General features: G+C 39.9%; 1 protein-coding gene across 1 annotated transcript in view; it reads right to left on the bottom strand.

The window, feature by feature from the left end:
* triob (trio Rho guanine nucleotide exchange factor b) overlaps window positions 1-22,532 on the bottom strand; it is an 84,531-nt gene that overhangs the window by 39,334 nt on the left and 22,665 nt on the right. The window contains exons 2-14 of the mRNA XM_054621240.1: window positions 20,457-20,531; window positions 19,710-19,824; window positions 17,006-17,198; window positions 15,700-15,804; window positions 15,027-15,497; window positions 13,771-13,893; window positions 10,344-10,535; window positions 8,908-9,039; window positions 8,471-8,701; window positions 7,139-7,261; window positions 6,664-6,855; window positions 4,289-4,458; window positions 3,654-3,828 (exon numbers count right to left, since the gene is read on the bottom strand). Of these exons, the coding sequence (XP_054477215.1) occupies window positions 3,654-3,828; window positions 4,289-4,458; window positions 6,664-6,855; window positions 7,139-7,261; window positions 8,471-8,701; window positions 8,908-9,039; window positions 10,344-10,535; window positions 13,771-13,893; window positions 15,027-15,497; window positions 15,700-15,804; window positions 17,006-17,198; window positions 19,710-19,824; window positions 20,457-20,511 (2,277 nt within the window). The 5' untranslated portion in view covers window positions 20,512-20,531. The remainder of the gene's footprint in view (window positions 1-3,653; window positions 3,829-4,288; window positions 4,459-6,663; window positions 6,856-7,138; window positions 7,262-8,470; window positions 8,702-8,907; window positions 9,040-10,343; window positions 10,536-13,770; window positions 13,894-15,026; window positions 15,498-15,699; window positions 15,805-17,005; window positions 17,199-19,709; window positions 19,825-20,456; window positions 20,532-22,532) is intronic.

The following is a 22,532-nucleotide window of genomic DNA, read 5'->3' as shown; positions in this document are numbered from 1 at the left end:
GCATGGCTGGTAAAGCAGATGTACTGAGATGTCAGTGCTTGTCTCTGACTACCCACGCAGACTGAATCATGATACCAGGGGCACCTTGATCCTGGCACCATCCAGATCTGTCTGTCAATGTTGTTGTTTTTTTCTCTCTTTTTTTTTTTTTTTTTTTTAAACTCAGGAGGTCTAGTCTACACTTTTAGAATTTACACACCCTTTTGCTCTAGGGCACATAAAGTTACCTTAAATGGTCAACAAACTGTACCTGAAGAGAGAAAGTCTGTTACTAGAAACAGGTTTTCATAACAATTTCCCCTTTTGTGCAAGTTTATTTTATTATAGTTGTCATGTAAATGTAATAATCCCTTTTTCTGATTTGCTAATTGATGTAATAACAGCTGTCACTGCTGTGTGCTGTTGAGAACACCCATTCCTGGAAGGTATTTACTGTGTCACATCTTTAGGAAGTGTGAAGGTTTATCAAAAGCAACATTTGAGATTGAGAGCATCATTCCCGTAAAAAGTATGGCATGACTATATTGGCCTTAAGGACATATGGAGAAGATGATTATACTGAACCTAATTAATCATTAATAGGTAATTATTTTCCTGGCGTCCTGTTCCTGTTCTAATAAACTGCCCCAATGTGTTTTATATGGGACCTGGTGTGGTGTGGAATCATATACTAAAGTCAGATTAACATTTACAGTATTTGGTCATAACATGATTCAAGAAAGACAAAACTGATCAGATTTCAACATTCATGCTCTCAGCTACTTTGGTGTCATGTTTAGAACTTTGTGTCATCCTACATTCAGCTGTTCAATAACCTTATAAACTAATGTAAAAAATGTGTCAATTTTAAACGTGTAAAGTAACCATGCCATGAGAGCTGGACTCTCTTAGAGTTACATGTAAGTAATAGGAATATGTCATGCAGTAGCTCATAACAGTGGTAAAATTTGATCTGTGCGCAAAAATGAAAATGAGGTGCTTTGGCAGCTGTCCGCATCAATTCACCCACTGCTATCTTGCTATCTTGTGCTTAAAAACATGGAGAAAGCCCCAGTGGGTGCAACAACAGTGGGCTTAGAACTTTCCTCAAAGACAAAATGAATGAAACCACTAATGCCACTAATGTTTTTTTTATTAAGAGCACTATTTTCTGTTCATGTAGAAAACAGTGCTTCACTTCTGATAGTACTCCAGGAATTTGGACTCACACAAACTTTTCCTGCTATAAAATCTCCTCTGTATGGAAACATGACTTTCTTGATGAGCACACAGAGTAATATTACCAAGCAGAATAACATAATACCCTTTCTAACTACTATTGAAATTTTACAAATCTGGCAACAAAGAATAAACTTACCAAGCAGTGATTTGCACTTTCCTTCCCTCTCCTGTTGCAGTTGAGTAAAATGCCCTCTCTGTGCAAAAAGACCATCTCCATCAGCTACCAACACTGAGGAAACTAAATAATGTAGACAAGTCTTCTACTGACCACGTTGTTTTTTTCTCCCTCTGTGGAGTGCACTGACACAGAGTTTACCGTCAGAGAAGAAAGTATTGTGAGACAAGTGTTTGTATCACTTAAACCCATGGCCTCACCTCGAACCCCCCCATTCAAGCCAGGAGGGAGTGGCACTGTGCATGTGTGTGTGGGCAGGGAGGGGCCAAATGCTTCCTCCGCCCATCTTCATGCTCGAGCACTATGTCATATTAATCCTCTGTCTATGTGTGTGTGTCTGTGTGTGGGCGTACTTCAATGTTCAACATGAGAGATTAGCAGATTAACCACCATTCCCTGACTTGACATGCAGAGCTAATGCCAGACTTATCTGTTCTTTTGGACTTTACAATACAGACAAAAAGACTTGAAACCAACCCCAGAAACTTCCATCAGCACACAGTGGAGGAGAATAAATTCATGAGCAGCCATGTATTAAAACACCATATATTTCCACACCACGCAAAATGTGCAGCTGATGGATTTTGGAAAGTACAACTGACAATAGCATGTAGGGTGAAGCAAATGTTCTGGGTATTAATAGAACTACAATAATTATGACATAATCATCAGATCATTAACACAAACAAAAGGTGCCTGGGTTAAATAACCTCCGTAAAATCAGGTTTGGCAGCAATTACAATATTTAACTGAAAATTCTGACATGCATTTTGTGTATTCAAGTCCATTTCATGTAAAAGGTGAGTCTAGAACCATGCAAACGGCTCTGTGGGGCTGTGCTTAAGCAGTAAAACCACATTAAAGCTTTTTGCTAAATGTTGACACATCTAGTAAAGTCCAAGTCCATCTTTTTGGCACTAGGGGAAAAGTCGGGGTATCATCAAAGTGATTAAAATTTATCCTGAGGGGAACATGAATGTCTGTAACAAGTTTGATAGCAATTCATGCAATAGCCGTTGAGAAATTTCACTCAAAACCACAAATGTGAATGTTAAGATGGCACTAGTGAAAAAAATCCTCGGATCAATTAACTCATTAGAATTAATCATTTGGTAACTTAGAATTGTACAAAATGATTTACCATCAAGCATATTGAGAATTTTGACAAGATATGGTAACACACTGACACTTTCATCCCAAGAGCCATGCCCCCTAGTGTGGCTAAAATACTGTTCTTAGATCACACTGGTGATGTGATTGTTATCAAGAACTATTTCATACGCAGATATTTACTTTCCACAAACCTTCTTTTTACTTACACTTAGTCATGACAAAAAGTGTAAAAAAAAATAGAAGTGAAATGTGAAAAATTTGCCAAAGCTCAAAAGTGACTGAGTGTAATTTATCCGTCAACATAGTTTGGTTCAACAAATCTGATTTGACAGCCATGCTAAACATCACGAGTAACATATAAAAATATGTCTTAAAGGAGCAGCAGTGATATCTGAGCGCCAGCTGAGAAACGCATTCACTCTCACAGTGGGACGTTAAGGAATTAGCAGATACAATGCAGCCAATGCTGGCTGGGGAGGGGGAAACAAAATTGGAATGAGTCAGTGGATGAGACGCGTAAAGTGGAACTAAATACTTTTTTTAATGTAGCACATGTGAGAGTATTGCTGTGAATTCAACCAAGGCTTGAACCGGCAAGAATCCTCACTACAGGACAGAAACTCCCTTTTACTGTGTAACGGTCAGAGTCACAGTCATTTTGTCTTTCCAGTGGGTCCCTTGTCATATGTAACTAATCTTTAGGCATTTAAGAGAAAAACTACAAAGCCAAAAAAACAAAAAAAGGCGTAATTTGTTACATTTATAGCTGTCATTCCCTTTCTCTCAACATTTTCACCTCCACTCTTTGTCTTGAGTTCTTATAAAACCATAAATACCTCTGTGCTCTGCTTTACACCTCAATTTCTACATTTCATCCATCACCTTCTTCCTGTATGTAAATTTATAAATTCTGGTCCACCTCTGATGTTTTTCATGGTCGTCAGTGAAGCTCTTTTCCAAATAACTTTCCCATCAGATGTCATACTTGCAAGTCAATGCATTTCATCCACTATGCCCTCCACCCTTTTCTTGTTCTGTTAACCCTCTGCAACCCTCAAACCCCATCTTCTACCGCTCTACTTCATCGGTTCACTCTCACTTTTGCTTGAACATTGCACCAAACTTCCATCTCCAGCCTACTCACGTCAATGGCATCCCTCTCGAAGATGCGGAGCTGGAGGAAAAGCTCCAGTTTGATCTTCCTTTCTTGGAACAGCTCCTCCATCTGACCCTGGGCTTCATCCAGCTGCTGCAGCACGCTCTCGATGTGGGCCATGGAGCTGTTGTGGGGAGTCTTGTTGCTTGAGATGGCCGAGTCTCTGTTGAGAAAGAAAATTCAGTTTACAGTTACAGTGTATTTGTGGTCATATGTGAGAAGTCTTTGTCAATACATCACTAAGGGACTCAAGGAAAACTGAATTTTGTTCTTCTGAATAATTTCCCCTCTCCTTTGCTCGGTTTACTTAGTCTGTTTAAAAAGATCCCTCTGATCTTTCTCCTTAGCTTAACACTTTTTTCCCCCTTCACCTCAATTCCACATGATTGTCTAATGATCACAGACAAAATGCCAAATCAGGCCTCAAGCTTTGCATTCCTTCATTTTGGTATGACCTAAGTTTTTTTCAGTGGGACAGGAATGTTGTTGTAATGTTGTTATTACATCAACTATTTTGGAGTTCAGAGTGATGGTGTTAAAAACGTGTAATGCATGTAGCTTATCCTACTGTTTTATTATATATTAAGATACATATTAGTGTAGCATGTATTCATATTTGTCACCTAAGCTGCTGTATGAGGTCCTCTCCCTCCTTGATGACATTGACAGTAGCCTGCAGGGTGGTCTGCTGCTGCTGGCCGAAACGCTTGATCAAGTCCTGCACAGCTTCCACTGACTCGGCATACACATCATCCAGCAGCTCCTTCTGAAGCTCCTCCAACCACGTCCACAGCTAACGGTGATTGAAAAGAAAGGTAAGCCAGTTTAAAAACAGCATCATGTAGTATACCTTTCCAGGAGAAGAGAAAAAAGCGGGAAGCAAACCAAACAGTCCTGTTGTGAACAGAGCACACATGCTGAAGGGGGTGGGGCACAGAGCCCTGTGAGTTAAACACAGATGTAGGAATCACAAGCTACAAAATGGACTGACAGAACATCGAAGACAGAAATAAAATCCAACCGGCTCTGCTCAAAGCTGTTTTTTTGTGAATGGTCACCTTTGTAGCAGATTAGCCATCTGGGTGAATTGGCTCAGAGTACTAAAGCCATGGCACACCATCCAGCCTGTAGGAGAGAGACCCTGGCACCCACGTTTTGTCTAACACCCACACTGCCTACTCAAAAACATGTCTACTTTTGGTATTGTATCCATCGTCCGCCTAGTAACATACATGTTACTTTATACCTCACATCTATAAAAACATAGATACTGTTGTTTGACAGACAAATGCACAAATGACAGGGTGGCTGTTTTGGGGAACACAAAATCTTTTTATTATTAAAGCCTAGTGGCAGTTTATGTTAGATTGGGTTAGACTAGACTTGCATTGTCAGTGTTTGGTGGAAGAAGCAATATGGGTTTCATTTTCAGCAGGGTATACACTTGATACAAAATATAAGGTACATTGTATTATAGTGAGTCACAGAAATATGTTGCCATCTTGGTTAACTAGTCCCTAACTAGATTTATTTACAATATTAGAAATGAATAAGAGATGTGCCTTTCGGAGGGATTTCATCCGTGCACTTCATGAATATCAGTGCAGATGAATCCCCTCTCCTGCAATAGTTCATGCTCTGTCTCCACAGTGAACTGTTTGTTGCCTTTCAACATGCTGGACTGCATCCAAAGGCTTCTACAGAACTACAAGAAGAGGTGATGGGAAGGAGAGTGGAAACATTCACGCGTGCACACAACAAACACAGGACGACAAGCACACACACACACACACACACACACACACACACACACACACACACACACACACACACACACACACACACACACACACACAACACACACACACTAGAAGGCTCACACATACAGAGCGACTCGCACCAGTGTGAGCCTGACAGATGGGATGAAGGAGATTAGTCCATATGGACATTGAAGACTAGCTTCATTAATAACACCACGGCTCTGACTGTCTCTATGAGTTTGTGTAAACAGGATGTTGTGTTAACAAATGCACAGCGAGAGTGTTATGTCGGTGTGGAGAGGTTAATTTTGACAGTCAAAGATGTGCAGTGTCTGACTTTCAACTCTGTGAAAGGAATTAGGGGAGTAGTAATTAGCAACCCAGCTACAAAGCAAGTACACATCCCCTGCTTTGTGTAGTTAGCGTGTTCTTAATGAGGTAAATAATAATAAGGAAAGTTAGAGGCATGATTGTCATTATCCCAGTGAAGAAGGCAGATTGCACTACAGAAAGAAGAGAAAATTGGATGTTATTTCCGATATATGTTACACTACAGAAATATGATAAATTAATTTCTTTCAGTGGACATGACTATCACTCCCTTAATGATGTCCGCGTAAAACTCCTAGCATAGATGGTTGTAATTAATTGTTAGAAATATTATCACTATTATCATAATGATCTTAATGCAAATTAAATTTTAAAATGTCCTTTATTATAAAAATAACATATCCAAAGGACAGTTCATCCGTGGGGGAAGGTTTTAACTCTCCAGGGGCTTTTTAGTTAATCATGTCTTTATCTCACAGTTATAGCTTCCTGAAACTGCAACTCTGATTGTAAAGGTCACTTGTGTAAACATTTACAAAGCAAAAATGACACTTAGATTGCCAATGTCATTGTCAGACCTAGTCTAAAATGGTAACTATTAAAGGGGAATCTTTCATCTTTTTGTCATATTAGCATGGAGTGTGACAGGCAACAGCAAAAAATTACTTATGAGTCACTTATTCATGGTGGACCAAGATATGACAAGCTTTTTACTGTCAGTGTGATCAATAAATGAATAACCCTCTACCTCCTCCGCTCCTATCCTCATAAATTATTAGTAGCGTAAACTTAAGCTTTGGGCTAAACAGAGGAGTCATATCAATGTGGTAAATAGGGCTCATTAGGGTTGAGGAGAAGAGAGGAGAGGAAAAGAAAGGAGAGGACAGGACAGGAGAGAAAGTACACACCTCTTTGACGTGAGTGTGAAAAGCAACAGACATGTCCAGCAGGACTTTACGCTGCTCGACACGCCGCACAAAGTCCTGGATGCGATCCTCTAGCTGGTGGGCAGCCTGGTAAATTTCCTCTGGGTCACACTCTCCGGTCTGGGCCAGCTGCTCTGCTGCCTCTAGCAATTTGTCAGCATTGGTGTAGGTGTTCTGAAACGTTAACATTAGGTATATTAAAATGTGTACTGAAACCTTGTTAGTTTTGCATTGGTCTAGGACAAAACAGCAACGTCAAATCTAGATCATTTTATTAAGCATCTCTGTCCTCCTGAAATATGACTTTACTTAACATTTGATATTAAGTTTCCACAATGAAATGCAACTTTCAGACATGCATGTTTGTTCATAAAATGTGTATTTGATGCCTGGGGGAAAAAGTGTCTCAATAGATGAAGATTTGCTTTTGCATAAATGCTTTTGACTTAAAACTCACCTGTGCAACCTCCTCAAAGTCTTCATGTCTCTTCTGCAGAGCCCTGGCTCTGTGTAGAGACTTCCCAACACCAGTGTGTTTACTGAGGAAGGCCTCGCCATGGTTTTCTATCCAGTCCAGCACCTTGAAACACACACACACACACACACACCCCCGCACACACAGTTAAAATATGCACAACTATGGTTCATTGAGGATGCAATATACATTTTTGAGCAGTAGGGGGTGCAATTGACTGGCAGGATTCAGATCTTATTAGTATTACAGTATTCTATAGATGTCATCATTCTCTCCCTCGCCCTTCTGTCTTGTCTCATCCCCCCCTTTTCTTACTCTTTTTCCCCATATGCAGTCTGTCATGTTTAAATTACACAAGTGTGGACAATTAGGTTTTGCCAAATAGCAAATCCAGAGCATCCAACATTTACAATGTGCATGAGATAAGCTATAAATCTTCATACATAATTACCTTATTATCTATTAAACAGATGGTCATACTTCCTCTGTTTCTATGTGGGGTAATTAAAGGGATTTTCATGATGCTCTTAAGGTCTCTGTGAGAATATTTTGATGGGACTAACACATATGAGCACATGCACAATGCCCTCGACACTTTATGTGACAGTAAATTGCATCACCATGGAAACCACTACCAAGAGAAAAGGGTGATGAAAGAGTGGATGGAAGAGGAAGAAGAATGAAGCGCAGAGATAAAGCAAGACAGAGATAAAGCGAGAGAGAGAGAGAGAGAGAGAGAGAAGGAGGGAGAAGGAGGGAGGGGGCAGAGAGGCAGAGAAGAGTTCATGCCCAAAGGGTAGAAACGCTGTGAACACCATACACCAACTCAGTAGTTTTAATCTAAGAGCTCTGCCATCCAGATAGTCACAGAGAGAGATAGAAACTCTCAGTCTGAAAACCCAAGTGGAAAAAAGGCTTTGAAGAAGCTGGAGCTGATTTTATTAGCCTGTATCTTAATATCACACCCTCTGCTTATCAATATGGAATGAATACAACAAACATTTATTGGATCTTTATAACCATTCAAAACAGTAAGACAGCAAAAAATTAACGTATGAGTTGCTATATGGATTTCTCTAATGTTTGAGCAGTTTCCTATTTCAGTTTATTAACTCTCAATACAGATTGCATTTCTTTACTCAACTGCTGGAAAACTGTCAAAATGAGTTTAGTAAAATTGCCACACAATGACAAGCCTTCTAAAAAATCACAATAAGTTGATTCATTCCAGTAAAAATGTTTGGAAGGATAGGTGTGTGCATTTCTGCAGCCCACAGAGCTGTTTGTGTCTTTGTTGCTGGATTTGTCTCTTACTTGCTGTACATCCTGCTGAAAGACACACAGCTGCAGCCGTTGATGCAGGCGGACTTTGCGGTGCTGCCAAATGTTTTCCAGCTGTCTCTGGTGATGCAGCACCTCATGGATGATGTCTAGGACGTGGTGCACAGCCTTGGAGTAGTTAGCTGATGCCATCAATGAATCGGCACTCCCTGGGGTCAAAGGTCGCTGTAGTTTGTCCAAAAGAGACTTCCCATCCTGGCTTACCTGTAAAAAAGGGGACAGGTAGTTTTGACATTTTGACCATTTGAGAAAAATTATATAAAAAAAAGGCACCAGGTACATTCAGACTCAACAAAATGTATTGAAGTGTATGTTTTGAAAGCATAATAACCAGTCCTTATTTGTGTTCTGCAGAGGTGGCATTAATATTTGCATGTGTGTTTGTGTTTTGTGTGTGCGTGTGTATGGACCTCAGAGTATGCCGTTGTGATGTGCTCATATAATCCCTGGTGATGGTGGATTGTGTCTTCCAGATCCTGGAGTTCAGAGGGCAGCTCTCCTTCACCACATGCCTTACACCATGGCTCCACTTTACTCATGTACTGGGGAGTACACACACAATACAAACATTGTATAACACAGACCTAACAAACATATATAAAAAGGCATACAGTAATATAAACACTTAAAACAATATATCATATTTGCTTTTAACACTGTTTTCTGTCGAGTATGCACAATGAGATTAGATGTGAATGGCAAATGAAACTTTGTTTGATTTACTTGTTCTCAAACTTCACCTGTATCAGTACAGGTGAATCAGTACAGCATACTAGTTGGAAAAGTTAAACAAAGAAACAAAGACAAACAAAGAAAAAAGCAACAGCAAAGCAGTGAGATCTGGAGAAAGCTTTGATAAAATAATTATTAAAATTGTATTATTCTGTTTTAGGAAGGGGGAGGATGTGAAAAATGTATGGATTGGTTTGACAATACATAGTCACATACTATTCATAGAAAGTATGATACAACATTGAGTAGGTAGTATGTTCCAACTCCACCTGCATAGTGGATTTTGTGAACACAAGAAATGTCGAATGTATACTAGAATAGCAAGAATTTCTGAGTATGAGACATGAGCTTACTGAACATAGTTAACAGCCTCAAAATGCATTGGGACTCTTCAGACTGTCCAAAGAGGAGGTAGACAGTTTAAATAACTGTTGAATAAATTGATTACGAATGATGGTAATCAAAACATACAATAACTAATGTCTGTAACGCTGCTCTGTCCATTGAAAACAAAATATCAATAACTTACAAGGAAGTCTTGAACATTAAAGACTGTACAGCAAAGAGGCCACTCAGCAAACAATAGGTGTCAACAGCAAACTAATGCATTGTTACTGCAACCGTAAGCAAAACAGTGGAGAGCAGTATTGATCATTTAAATGGTCTTTTAGGTCTATCAGGGATAAAGCAACTGTATTGCTTGTAAATTGTAGTGGAGCCAAAGTATTTTCTTCCAACTTGTCTTTCTCTTTAAATATACTTTCTACTTTTTTTCTTCAAAAGAATATAAAACTATCATAAGTTTTGGACACTAAACTATTCAGTAAAGCACAAATATAAGAAAATCCTGTTAGCTCCTAACATTCTGTAGTAGATATACGCTCCTTTCCCCCTAAAAACTTTATTTCAGCTAAGAATGTTTGCATCCGTGGAAGGTGAGTATATGTGGATATGTAGATGTGTTATTTTGCGTATAATTAAAAAGGAATAAACATTTATTGTAACACATAGCACATGCATGTAAGTGTTGCCTCAGCTTTCCAGTGGAACTCTTTTGACAGCATCCGAACTGTACTTTATTTTTGGTTTGTATATTACTGTTGCATGTGTGTACCTGGTCTGCTTTCTGGTGGAAGCTGGCAGACATCTCCAGCAGTGTGCTGCGTTCGTCCAGTGCTGCAGCAAAGGCCTTCCACTCCTGCTCCAGCTGTCCTGAGATCTGCTGGATCTGCTGGGAGGCGTAGTGGCCTGATTCCAGGAGCCGGTTTCCTACTGACATGATCCGATTGATGTTCACGTACACATTCTGTGTTTAAGGCAAGAGAAGTAAAGAAGGAAAATGGCAGTGATTAAAATACATACCAAAATTGGTTTTAATTTGTTTTAATTCAATAATTCAATCATTTTTTTCTGTGTAATCTTAGTATTTGGTCATTCTGCGAAGGTAAATTAACATTGTCGCGGTTTCATTTTGGCTGCCATGGTGCATGAAGGTGAAACCAGCTAGACTGGCTGTATTTCTACAAAGCAATCAAAGTGTATTTTTGAAATATTGTAGCCAGAATCACATTAACGTACATAGTGAGTAATATCAGAGAGAATAAAAGTCAATACAGGCACCCTCGTCATAAACTACCCCTCCACTTCTCATACACACACACACACACACACACACACACACACACACACCCTTGTGGGCATTAAAAAGTCACTGGGAGGCATACCCTGTGTGAATAATGAAAATAAACTCATTTGCCTCTTATCATTCAGTCTTTTTTAATATATGGGCTCCAAGCTGTTTTGTGTAGATAGGCACGGATCAGCAAATGCTAATTAACAACTGTGTTAACAGCCTGTTATTATTCTATTCAATTACTGCTCCCGGAGCCTATTATGGCTCTTAGTTTGTTTGTTTCAATCACAACGGGGAGGAAAGATGAACCCAACACCAGCTACTCAGACAGTCACAAATTATGAGTTCTCATCAAAGTTGCAGATATTGGACTGGTGCTTTGTTTTGTTCAACCTATATGGCTTTGAGATGGTTTCTGATGGTCCCTTCTTATGAAATTAGGATTTAGTAAATGGTTTTGAATAGCTTTACTTTTACTTGAAGGAGTTTTTAAATGCAAACAAAGCAAAGCCATTCCCAACTGTCCAAAATCCAGAACATTTTGGCATTGGGACATAAAGCACTAGATTAAGTTTGATGTTGGCTCGAGGATAATAGAGATATTGGTGAGCTTAGAAGTATGGCTCACATGAGATTTCAAGGGAGTCAAACTGCTCTCCAGTACGAAGCACTAGTTAGGTTGTGATACACAAAGGATCAGTGGTGCACAGTAGGACTGCTGTAATCCTACTATAAATTTTACAAAGTCACAAATCAAATAAAACTGGAAAATTATCTCTAAGCAACTATAGATCTTATGTTCAATTATTCCATGGGGAGCAATGGAATTGTTTGGAAAGGACACATGCACTAAAATACCTCAAAGAGAACACACACACACAAACACACACACACACACACACACACACACACAAACACATCAGTCCAAGTCACAACCAATAAAGCATGAGGCCTCTGGCCATCTGTAGGACATTGTGAATTCGATTAGACAACAGAAGCTGGACTACTCAAACACACAGGGTGGTAAAGCCTTAATCCATAACTGATGGTGGAAAGGGGGAGGGCAGAGATAGGGAGAAGGTATTCCTAACTCAAACCTGATGGCAGTATATGGGGCAAGTGAAACTGAAAGAGAGAAAAAAACAGACAGAAAGAGAGAGAGAGAGAGAGAGAGAGAGAGAGACGAGGAAAAGGAGGGGAACACCTTTGACCCAGAGATCAATTCATCTACAGCGTAGGAAAACTACTAAGGCCACAGTAAAATTTGAACAATATGAACAACTGTCAAGTACAGCAGGACATAACATTGCAAAAAGAGTGATGATGGAGACTATGTGTTACCTGGTGCACTGTATGTATGTATTTTTTATTTATTTAGCCACTACAGTAAAAGTATTTTTTATATTAATATTTCCTTCCTCTAAGTTTCTTGTTTTAGATTTTGGAGTGTCTGGATCATCTTTTAAAACCAGTAACGCCAACACACATTTAAAGGTATTGTAACTGTTTCCCTTTGTTTTTTTCTCTCATACTGGAAACACATAGAAACAAGAGGATGCAAAGAGTATGCCTACTCAAACACACATAAACACACACACCCTGACAGTATGCATTTCCATTGAGCCATGCAGGCAACAGGAAGGGGAAACGCTGCTTCCTGTGGAAGAATGGGTGGAGGGGGCGGTGGTCACTCTGATTGTACCCGAATGTTTGTGTGCGTGTATGTGTGTGTGTGTGTGTGTGTGTGTGTGTGTGTGTGTGTGTGTGTGTGTGTGTGTGTGTGTGTGTGTGTGTGTGAGTGTATGTGTTTCCAGTGTATTGTGAACATATGTGTGTTTATAATGCAGTTCCATCTTTCTTTTATACTACTGTTGTCTCCAAGGTTATTCTTTCATCGCAACCCACAGTGTTGACACAACTGGCTTTAGGTGGTCCCTGAGACGGCCTCTGGGACCTGATATTGACGCCACACACTGCGCGTGGTTCCTAACGCCAGTGACACTGTTAGTGGGAGGATGGAGGCCATTGGCCCCTTTCCTCTTGGCTACACTTTTCAAACCAACCATATTTACTGTCTCTTTGACTCTTTTTTGAGGTGCTTTTTGGATACAAAAAACATACTTACATTATGATGGTAAAAGTGTAATATCTGTGATTTCACACATTTATTTTTGGGTCCTTTTGTTGCAATAGAGGTAATTGGCTGAACAAGTAGTTATGCTTGCCAGACAGGGATCATACTGACTGTCACTGATGAATTGTGGTAAAATAAAATGTGGCATTATAAAGGAATTAGGGCAGTGTATGGTTTCTGGTAGGCAGGAGAAAAACACAAACTGGAAGGGTCAGGTATTGATGACGTATGTTTTTAGCGAGCATGACCAGGAGGGGTTAGGACGGTGGAGTCAATACTGTATAATGTCCTCAGCTAAAAGTATTAGTCCACAGCAGAGCTCCACAGACTACAGTAAGGTAGGGGAGGATTGGGAAGCAGAGCAACAGAGGGCAGCACACAGCTCTGGGAGGGGCAGGGACGTAACATGGGTAAATTGTGGGAACAACACTGTGACAAGATATGACAGAGGGGGCAGAGTTGAGCTGGAGTGGAAAACAGCTGAATAATAGGAGAGAAACAGTGGCAGGACAGAAAGTATAAGTCTGGAGCGACGGCCCAAGGATGAGGATGGTTTGGGATCAAATAAGAGATGCATGCATGTATGTGTGTGTGTGTGTGTGTGTGTGTGTGTGTGTGTGTGTGTGTGTGTGTGTGTCTGTGTGTGTCTGTGTCTGTGATGGTTGTAAAGGGGTGGGAGGCCTTAGCTTGTTACTGTGAATGACAGTAATGATGATTGATTGTGACTGTGCATGTGTGTGTGTGTGCCCGACAGAGACAAAGACAACGTCTTACCATGCAGTTCATGGCAAAGTGGTTGTGCTGGGTCTGCAGCTCTACAGCATGCTGGTGATTCCCTCCGATCTCTGTATAACTCGTGAGGAAAAGCCCCTTGTTGTGCATGATCCAGTCGAACATCTACACACAAAAGAGGGAGAGAAAATGCAGATAGTGTTACAGAATGCACAACAAATTACAAGGGTCTTTCCTTCTCTTGTTTACTCACGGCAACTGTAGTTAGAATAAGAGAGCGCCTGTGGTTTGGTGTTTGTAATTAACGAAAACCTTTCATCACTGCACTGGATTCTAGAAGGAAGTTATCCTAAAGCTTGCCCGTAATAAGTAAGAACAAAAGAACAAGCTCTCTGTGTGTGTGTTTGTGTGTGTGTAGTGTATGTGTTTGTGTGTCCACTTCCGCACTTTACCCTTTATTTATTTGGCGGTGTATTCTTACTATTTTTTTTCTCTCTACATGCTTGGCGTATAGAAAAGGTGTGTTTAATTACAGCTCCGACACTTTCCATAGCAGGCCTCTGCATTTGCCTCCGGCTCTGCACAGTTTAAAATGGTTACATTACTCAGCACCATACGCTCAACATCACACTATCTGAAACACTGACCACATACCGGCACACACTCAAACACATTCATTTCCTCTCTGTTTCTATGCACACAAACGCACAGCTCATATAATATTTACCCAAGATATAAAATAGGACTTGAGTACATAAAGAAAAAACACACACGTCAATCTCATATTACCAATATTACCAATGCATTTGTAATACTATATACATTAATGCCTTGCTAATCTGGGATACACAGGGATGAAAGTTGATCTGAGGATTGAAACATTTTATTAATGTTATACTTCTATGTATAAAGAAGTTATTTGTGCATTTGCGCATATAAACATGTAAGCACCAACTAGCAATAAAATGAGAAGGCAGTGAGTTCTGGTTGCAACCACCTATAATTAACCCCACCTGGGTGTAGTAATTGTGAAATTGCCAGAACACACGCTGAAGAAGGAGCTTCTCGCCCCAAACGTCCGTGGGGCAGTATTAAAGAGTCAAATTGGTGTGCAGTCCTAGCCTATCATTTTATATCATCCACATGCAGGATCCAGCATCCTGTCTTCAAAGATCTAATCTTAAATGGAGCACATTGTTTCTTCATTTTTTTTGTGTCAGCGAGGAACCAATCAAATTCTACATGGTTTCAACCATCAAGTATATAGCATGGAGAATAGAATGAAACAGCGCTCTGACCTTCTCTGCGTCCTGTTCGAACAGACGCAACTGGAAACACTGGTCCAACTTCAGTTTCCTCATGTGCCACAGCTGCTGCAGATTCTGGCGTGTCCCATGTAATTTATCCAACAAACCCGTCACTTTGGCCACTAGGTTGTGTGCGTCCGCATGCACATGGAAGCCATGGTGATGGTCGTTGGGATCTCCACTCGCTCCACTACCACGGTTACCGTACCCGCCTTCACTGCTACTTCCACCTCCTGCAGCGTGTAACTGTAGCCTTTGTAGCAGCCTTCGTCCCTGCGCATCCAGCTCCTCCACCGATGCCTTAGTGGCCCTTTTTTTCAGCGATGCATGTTCTTCCATAAGCCGTCGAGCCCCCTCCAGGTCCCGCGGGAGATCACGCTGGGACAAGGTTTCCTGGAGCTCCTCAAGGCGTGCAAGCGCCCGTGCTGAGTCGCTGGCAAAGGTCTCAAAAGACAGCCGCACCTGTAATGAAAGTCACATGTGAGCTGCATTTTACAAACTAAAAATACAATTTTTTCTACTAATCAAGTCTTAGTAAAAGATGAATCTTGCATATAAAGTCCTGCTGTGAAGAGCAGATCTGTTTACTTAATTAAACACAAGGTCTTTGTGTGTGACTTTCAAAGAGCAGAAGAACAGAATAAACAAGAGAAAGTATCCAAACCTCAATCCATTCATCATGGTTGTACTCTAAACTGCCCTCAAAGTCCGCTGTCAGCTGGGATGAGTCCACGATCTTGGATAAACCCTCTAAGGAGACCATCACCGTCTGGAGTGGGTGGGTGGGTGTGTTCGGGACAAATGAAGTCAGAAGTGACAATAAAGAGACAGAAAAAATGAAAGACGGGTTAATACAGGCAAAGAAAAGAAGTGAACAAGAAAAAGGCCACTGCAATTCAATCACCATCACAGTCATCATCATCTTAATACTCCAATTTAATCAAATGTTAACTTCAACATATTTCGAACTGTTAAACTTAAACTTTGAAAAGAATGTGCAGAGTCAGTGACTCCACATGTCTACTGTTTAGATAGGTGGGGTGCCCCAAAAAAACCCCAACATTCCAGCAGTTTTAAGCTGCTTTCATGTTATCTTTAATAAGGTGGAAATATACAAATATATACTCTCATGAAGTAAAAACAAACACTGCAGAGGTTCACTAAAACAAGGGAAACACCATGAAAACGCAAAATATATGGTCACATTTGGGATTGGAGCCTGCCTGAGTGCTCTCCGGTATGAATGCTATTTTAACTGAAGGGTATTTTTTTTTAGCTTCTTTTAAATTGCAAGCAAACTAGGACACACTACCGTGAGTAGTTGTTGTTTGAGGAGTGAACCTACACACGTTAGCAGCAGGGGGCTGTGCAGTAAAAACATCATCTGCTGCTGCTGGATAATGAGCAGCAGTTGTGAAAACTCAACAGTACTTGACGAGGACGACGGAGAGCACGTCTAAATCACTTTCCCTATTTAGAACTTTTCAGCCAGTGACTCAAATCAGTGACTTCATGGTTTTCATTGCAAACAGTACATGTTTGACATCATAAAAAACAACAAGCGGCTTTTTCAAACCCAACTCCCTACTGTTGGGATGAACTGCTTTGCCATGTCCTATATAACCTGTTCCCATAGTAACCGGGTCAGAACTAAATTTACCACCACCACATGCCCACACGGGACAGAACAGTGCCACTGTCACCGAGCAGCAGCTCAATTAGAGCTGATAAATTAAGACCGATGTCAATGCTCAACTCACAACACATTATTCATTTTGATAATATACATAACAATAGTCTGACGTAATGAGCACTACCAATATCTCCATCTCTTGTAGAAAATAGTAATATAATCATCAACCTGTACAATCAAATGAGACTCTAACATCGACAACAACAAAACAAGGCTATATGTTAAAAGCTTTAGTTTTGTGCGTAATAGATAGAAAAGTATGTAGGGTTTCACCAACCTCAAATTCAAACTTGGAGCTGCCGAAGTTGGTCCTCTGCTTCTGCCAGAAGTTGTCTGGCTTGATGATGAGAGCGACGTGGATACAAGACGGGAAAGACTCCTGGAGGATTTTCAGCAGAGGCTTGATGCTGTCCCACTTAGAACCACGCATGTCCACAATGACTGTGAAGCCATGTCTGGCCACCTCCTCACTGCAAAAAAAAAAAAGGATACATACTAGGATAAAAAGCAAATGAACAAGTGTGAAGATATATTATTTTTGAATTTGGTTTTTTTAGGCTTAAACCATTAGGGCAGCTTAGGGTAAAGTATAAAGAAGTGACAGCAAAGGGACAGATGCAACCAGATGTGACTGATTTGAGACTGAACAAACCCGAATGAGCTGAAAGAAACAATGTTGAACCATACACACCAGAACAAGAGACACTTTAAAGCCACAAAACATGTAAAATCTAAAAGGAAAGACGGCAAAAAGATTTAAAGTCAAAAGATCCTGTGCAAATCTCAAGAGCATCTGGGAAGGAAAAAACTTGTTAAAACATTCAAGCGTTGAAATTTCCACCGCTGCTTACCAGGAGTCCTGCTGCTGTATAAGTCCATAAAAGGTTGTTTCTCGCTGTTAAAGGCTTTAATCTGAACGTGTCGAGCTAGGAGACAGAAACAAACGCAGGCCCTCCTGCTCTAACTGTCTCTGACCTCACTCTCTGAAAACAGATAGGTGGCCAAATGGGTAGAGAAAAACAGAGCGTAGGGGAGAGAGAGGAGAGAGAGCGAGAGAAAGCAGATGTAACAGAAGGGGAAAGACATAAGAAATATTTAGACAGGAGAAAGAGAAATCAAGCTGACCTCCTTCTGAGCTAGTGACACTTGGTTCCTTCTGTGCCTCAAACTGACAGATGCAAATAGACATATCTTTTCTCCTCCTAACTTACTTCTTAAAGCAGTTCCTAAAGACTTGAGCCTTTTAAAAGGCCTGGAAGTCTTAATGCACCAACTGAAACCAGTATCCCCCAATTCAGAGCAAGCTACTGCAATGCCACAATGTATTTTAAGAGAAAAGCGCTAAAAATAGCTACATTTTTTAAACATGGTTTTAATTCATTCCATTATGATGGGAAAGAGGACTGAATACAGAGAAGATTTTTTACATTTAGCGGTTTAATCCAGCTTGGTCTGCATTCCAAACTGAACACCAACTAATGTGGCATAAATGTAGAAGATAAAAGCACAAGAATAAAGAACAAAACATCACAATCCTTGTGATCATTCAGTTACATGATTTAAAATTGATCGGAGTTTTTATGCACCTTTGAAAATATGTAAAAAGACTCTGTTCCAGGGGTCATATCTGATTAATAGTTTGTAACTGGACTTTGATACAGAATTGTAAACTATCGACACTATAAAAACATTTCCATCATTCTTAATACTGCTGACTGATATATAGACTCAGACATCTTTTATATTTTATTTTGCCTTGTACATCCCAGAAAGCCCTGAAGCCCTAAAGAAACCTGGACCCAATGTTTACTGAAACTGATCCCGACCACCTCTCGCATCAAGACAAATCTCCAAACTCTGTGAAAAAGACTCAAAGCACTTGACCTGTAAAGCACCAAAAGGAGCAGCACACTGGGATCAGAGGAAGCAGAACAGAAGAGTGCAAGCTTCCCTCCAAGCTAATCACAACTGACTCCAAACAGAACCGCCTGGAGCTGAGTGTTAAATGTGAAGGAAAGGTGTTTCTAGACTTTAACATCAGCATGCACAGAACTTCAGCGCGCAATGGAGTACAACACTGCAAGAACATCCTGTGGCTACATGCTTCCTGCTAACAGGGAAACAGGAAAGAAAAGCCAACGTCTTTTAAACACTTAGGGAGAAAAAAGAAGCTGCAATCTAAGTTGTTTAATCAAACCTGTCTCACTCTAACTAGACAAGATAAGATAAGATAAGATAAGATAATCCTTTATTAGTCCCGCAGCGGGGAAATTTGCAGGCTTACAACAGCGTAGAGTAAAGTGCACACAAGAGACATAGTAGAAGAAGACAAGCTAAAAAATAAAAAATGAAAAATAAAAATAAAATAAAACAAGTATTATAAATAAGCAATAAAAAAAAAAACAGTAGAAAAAAACAACAATAACTGAAATATTATATTTACAGACAGAGAAAAAAAAAAACAACTATTTCAACTATTTTTAACTTTTTTAACTATTATTGCACAGTGTAATGTGATTTTTTTTTAGACATTATGAATGGCAGAGAGAGAGAGAGAGAGACTAAAGTTACTAAAAAGGAACGACTGGCCACCTACATAAAGCTTTTTTTCTAGAAAGTTAGGAGGATATGAGACGGAAGAAAGGAGGAAAGGGGGTTGAATCTTCACAGAGAATCCAAAATAAAACCATTCCAGCTCCTTGTGGCCTCAGGTTATGCTTCAGCGTTTTAAATCAAAGCAAGGTGGGAAAGGCTGACACAAAGAAAGCAATGAGATGTGTGTGAGTTTGACTGCACAAAAGGCCAGGAGGAGGAGTCTGTTTCAAATTAACCCAGGATCAAGAAAAGGGTCTAAAGAGTTAGTGCATGTGCAAACGAGCGTGTGTGTGTGTTTGTGTGTGTGCATATTCACAGTTTGAAAAAGTATGAATCCTTCACGGAAACCCTTTGTATTGGTGTGTTTGTAAGTCAATTATTCCTACCTGGGAATAGTAGCCAGGTAGGCTATGAGCCTGCGCAGGTCTTCGGGTCGTATTCTGTCATGGTTGCTTCGTGCTGGAAAGGTGAGAACGGGACCTCCACGTCTGTCTCTGCCACCTTTGGATTAAAAAAGTAAATAAAAAAAACGCTACTTCCCATAAAGATAATGCTGATATACTGCAGCAAGGCTGAAGCAGAGCAAGCCCAAGCAAAGGGGGAGATAAGAGTGGTGTCAATAACATTTTTTTCTCTGTGTTAAATTCTTTGTCACTGAATAACCAATGTGACGAACAAGCAACTACTTCAGGGGTTCTCTGCTTTTAACACATTAATCCTGTGATATGCCTGTGCATCAGGAAACACACAAAGTCAGGAATTACGTGAACTCCACACAGAACATGTGTTTCAAGCAAAGGAGCCACAAAGTCTTTTGTGATTTTGCTATTATGCTGATCAGGGGTATGACTTTGCAACTCTTTAAGATTAACAACTTAAGATGAAACTTACTTATGCTAAAACAGAAAGCTGTCTTTGTGATTGTCGCTTAATAGACCATATTTTGTAAAACGAAATTCTCCACTTCTCTCAAATGATCTTGATGACATATTTTGTAAAACGAAATTCTCCACTTCTCTCAAATGATCTTGATGACTTCACCTCACTTCACGCAATAATCTCATCTGATAAATTGCTTTGCATCATCGTGCTAACACAACAACCATGCAGGATGAATATATTCTATATCTTACCTGAGAGAAAGGCGACCTTCTCCTTGAGGATAGGAAGCACATCAATGGCCTTCATATCCTCATTGCGATGAAACCCTGAAACACAGAGAAAAATGTAGAGGTCAGTAATGCAGGTGCAACCGAAATTCAAACGCTAAGACAAATTAATCTATATCATAAATTCAGTCAGGAAGGCTATATTTTTTTCATGATTAGTGTTTTTCTGATAATGCTTTAAGTTTAACTGACCCAATAAACTGCTTGTTTTAATCCAGATGACTTCAATCAAGTCTCCCAATAAAATGATTGTCTACAACTAATGAGGAAAGGAAACTCAACCAGGCAATAAACTTTCTTTGACATATTGTTTAAAAGGCAACAATGTTAAACAATGTCAATACTAAAAGCATGGACGTTCACCTTGGACAATACCATCAGCTGCATTTCATAAAAACTTATATAACGTATACTTATACGTATACTTCTTTCAACCATGGCCTTGCTTGGTTAAACAGATGGCACACTGGATAATAACAGGAAGCAAAATGGAGCAACTAAACATACACGCACACACACACACACACACACACACACACACACACACACACACACACACACACACACACACACACACATACTTGCATCTTGTGTCAGAGAGAGCAGTTAGCCATGAAGACAACTGATTTAGATGGCCTCTGAACAGAATAATGTAAGGATGTAGTCAAATGACATGAGATATTTTCGTTATTTTCACGGCATAAACGTATCTGATAATGACTGTTATGTTTTTTTTAATTTAAATACAGTGTACCTTTTATTTGGTTATTCAATACAAATTCTCTATCACTGCAACAATGCATAACTTTGATTGGCATAAATAACCCAGAATTACGACCCCACGGTTATATGCCTCCGCCAACCAGTCGTGTTGCAGTTTCCATCCATGTCTGTCCAAAATGTCATCATTTCATCATTTTATCCTCATTTGTATGAAATTGTCATAATTAGCATATGACTTCTCGAGTTATGGCAGTAATGGGTGGTTAGGGTGCTCCTGAGATATAGTGTTCACACTCGACAACCCACAAACTTAATGCCACCGGCCATGGCTTTTGTCAGCGCAGAGTCATAAAAACACACAAAAAAATATTATTCTGGACAATTTCATTACGAAAATGCAGCAAATGGAAATAAAAAAATCAAAGCAGTGGAATGCACAATCATCCATGACTGAAAGCTATAATGCGGCATTCACAAAAAAAAGAGCACAACCATGACATCGACAGCTTTGACCACAAATTATGCATGAGAGTGAGGAGGTGTGCGTGTGGGGGGGGCAGTGCCTCTCTGCAGATGCAGTTAGCTGGTGATGTCATCAGATATCGCTCATTCTAGCTGTGAGTCATCGCCCTCACATTTTCACACACACACACACACACACACACACACACACACACACACACACACACACACACACACACACACACACACACACACACACACACACACACACACACACACAATATTCCTTTACATAAGCCAATGGGCAACATAAGTAAAAATGTATTTGAAGAAGTGTGCTAACAGCAAATCTTAATCATAAAGAATGCCGTTGGGGAATGAAACATGAAAATATAATTCATATTTTTAAGCTCTGTTTTGGTAAACAAGCTCAGGGGTCAAAAAGGAAGACAAATAGTGTGGAGGAAAGAGCAACAACTTTACATAAACACTGTGCTGCTTTGACAGTTATAATACAAACATTTAATCACACTGAATTTGAATGGAAATGAGCTAATTAGATAGCGGCTAGACCGAGAGTTTAATCATGCGCTCAAGACACATACACATACACAAACCGAATGCCCTCAAATAAAAGTCCGTCATGAGTCTTAATTCTTTTTAAATTACAGTAAAGCCATAATCTCAGGCAGGAACCAGTGATTATTCAAAGTTGAGTATTTGCAGTCAAAATTGGAATATTTTCCAGCCCACAGCTTGATGCAAGTAAGGAGAAAAACTATAAAATGAGGACATTTTTCAACATCAGTATCATGAAACCTATGACTGCTACTTCCAGGTCGCAAATGAGTTACA

The sequence above is a fragment of the Anoplopoma fimbria genome, chromosome 20 (assembly GCF_027596085.1).
Source record: "Anoplopoma fimbria isolate UVic2021 breed Golden Eagle Sablefish chromosome 20, Afim_UVic_2022, whole genome shotgun sequence".
In the NCBI taxonomy this organism is placed as follows: Eukaryota; Metazoa; Chordata; class Actinopteri; order Perciformes; family Anoplopomatidae; genus Anoplopoma; species Anoplopoma fimbria.
Note: the sequence above shows the minus strand (reverse complement) of the source record. Positions and strands in the feature narration are given on the sequence as shown.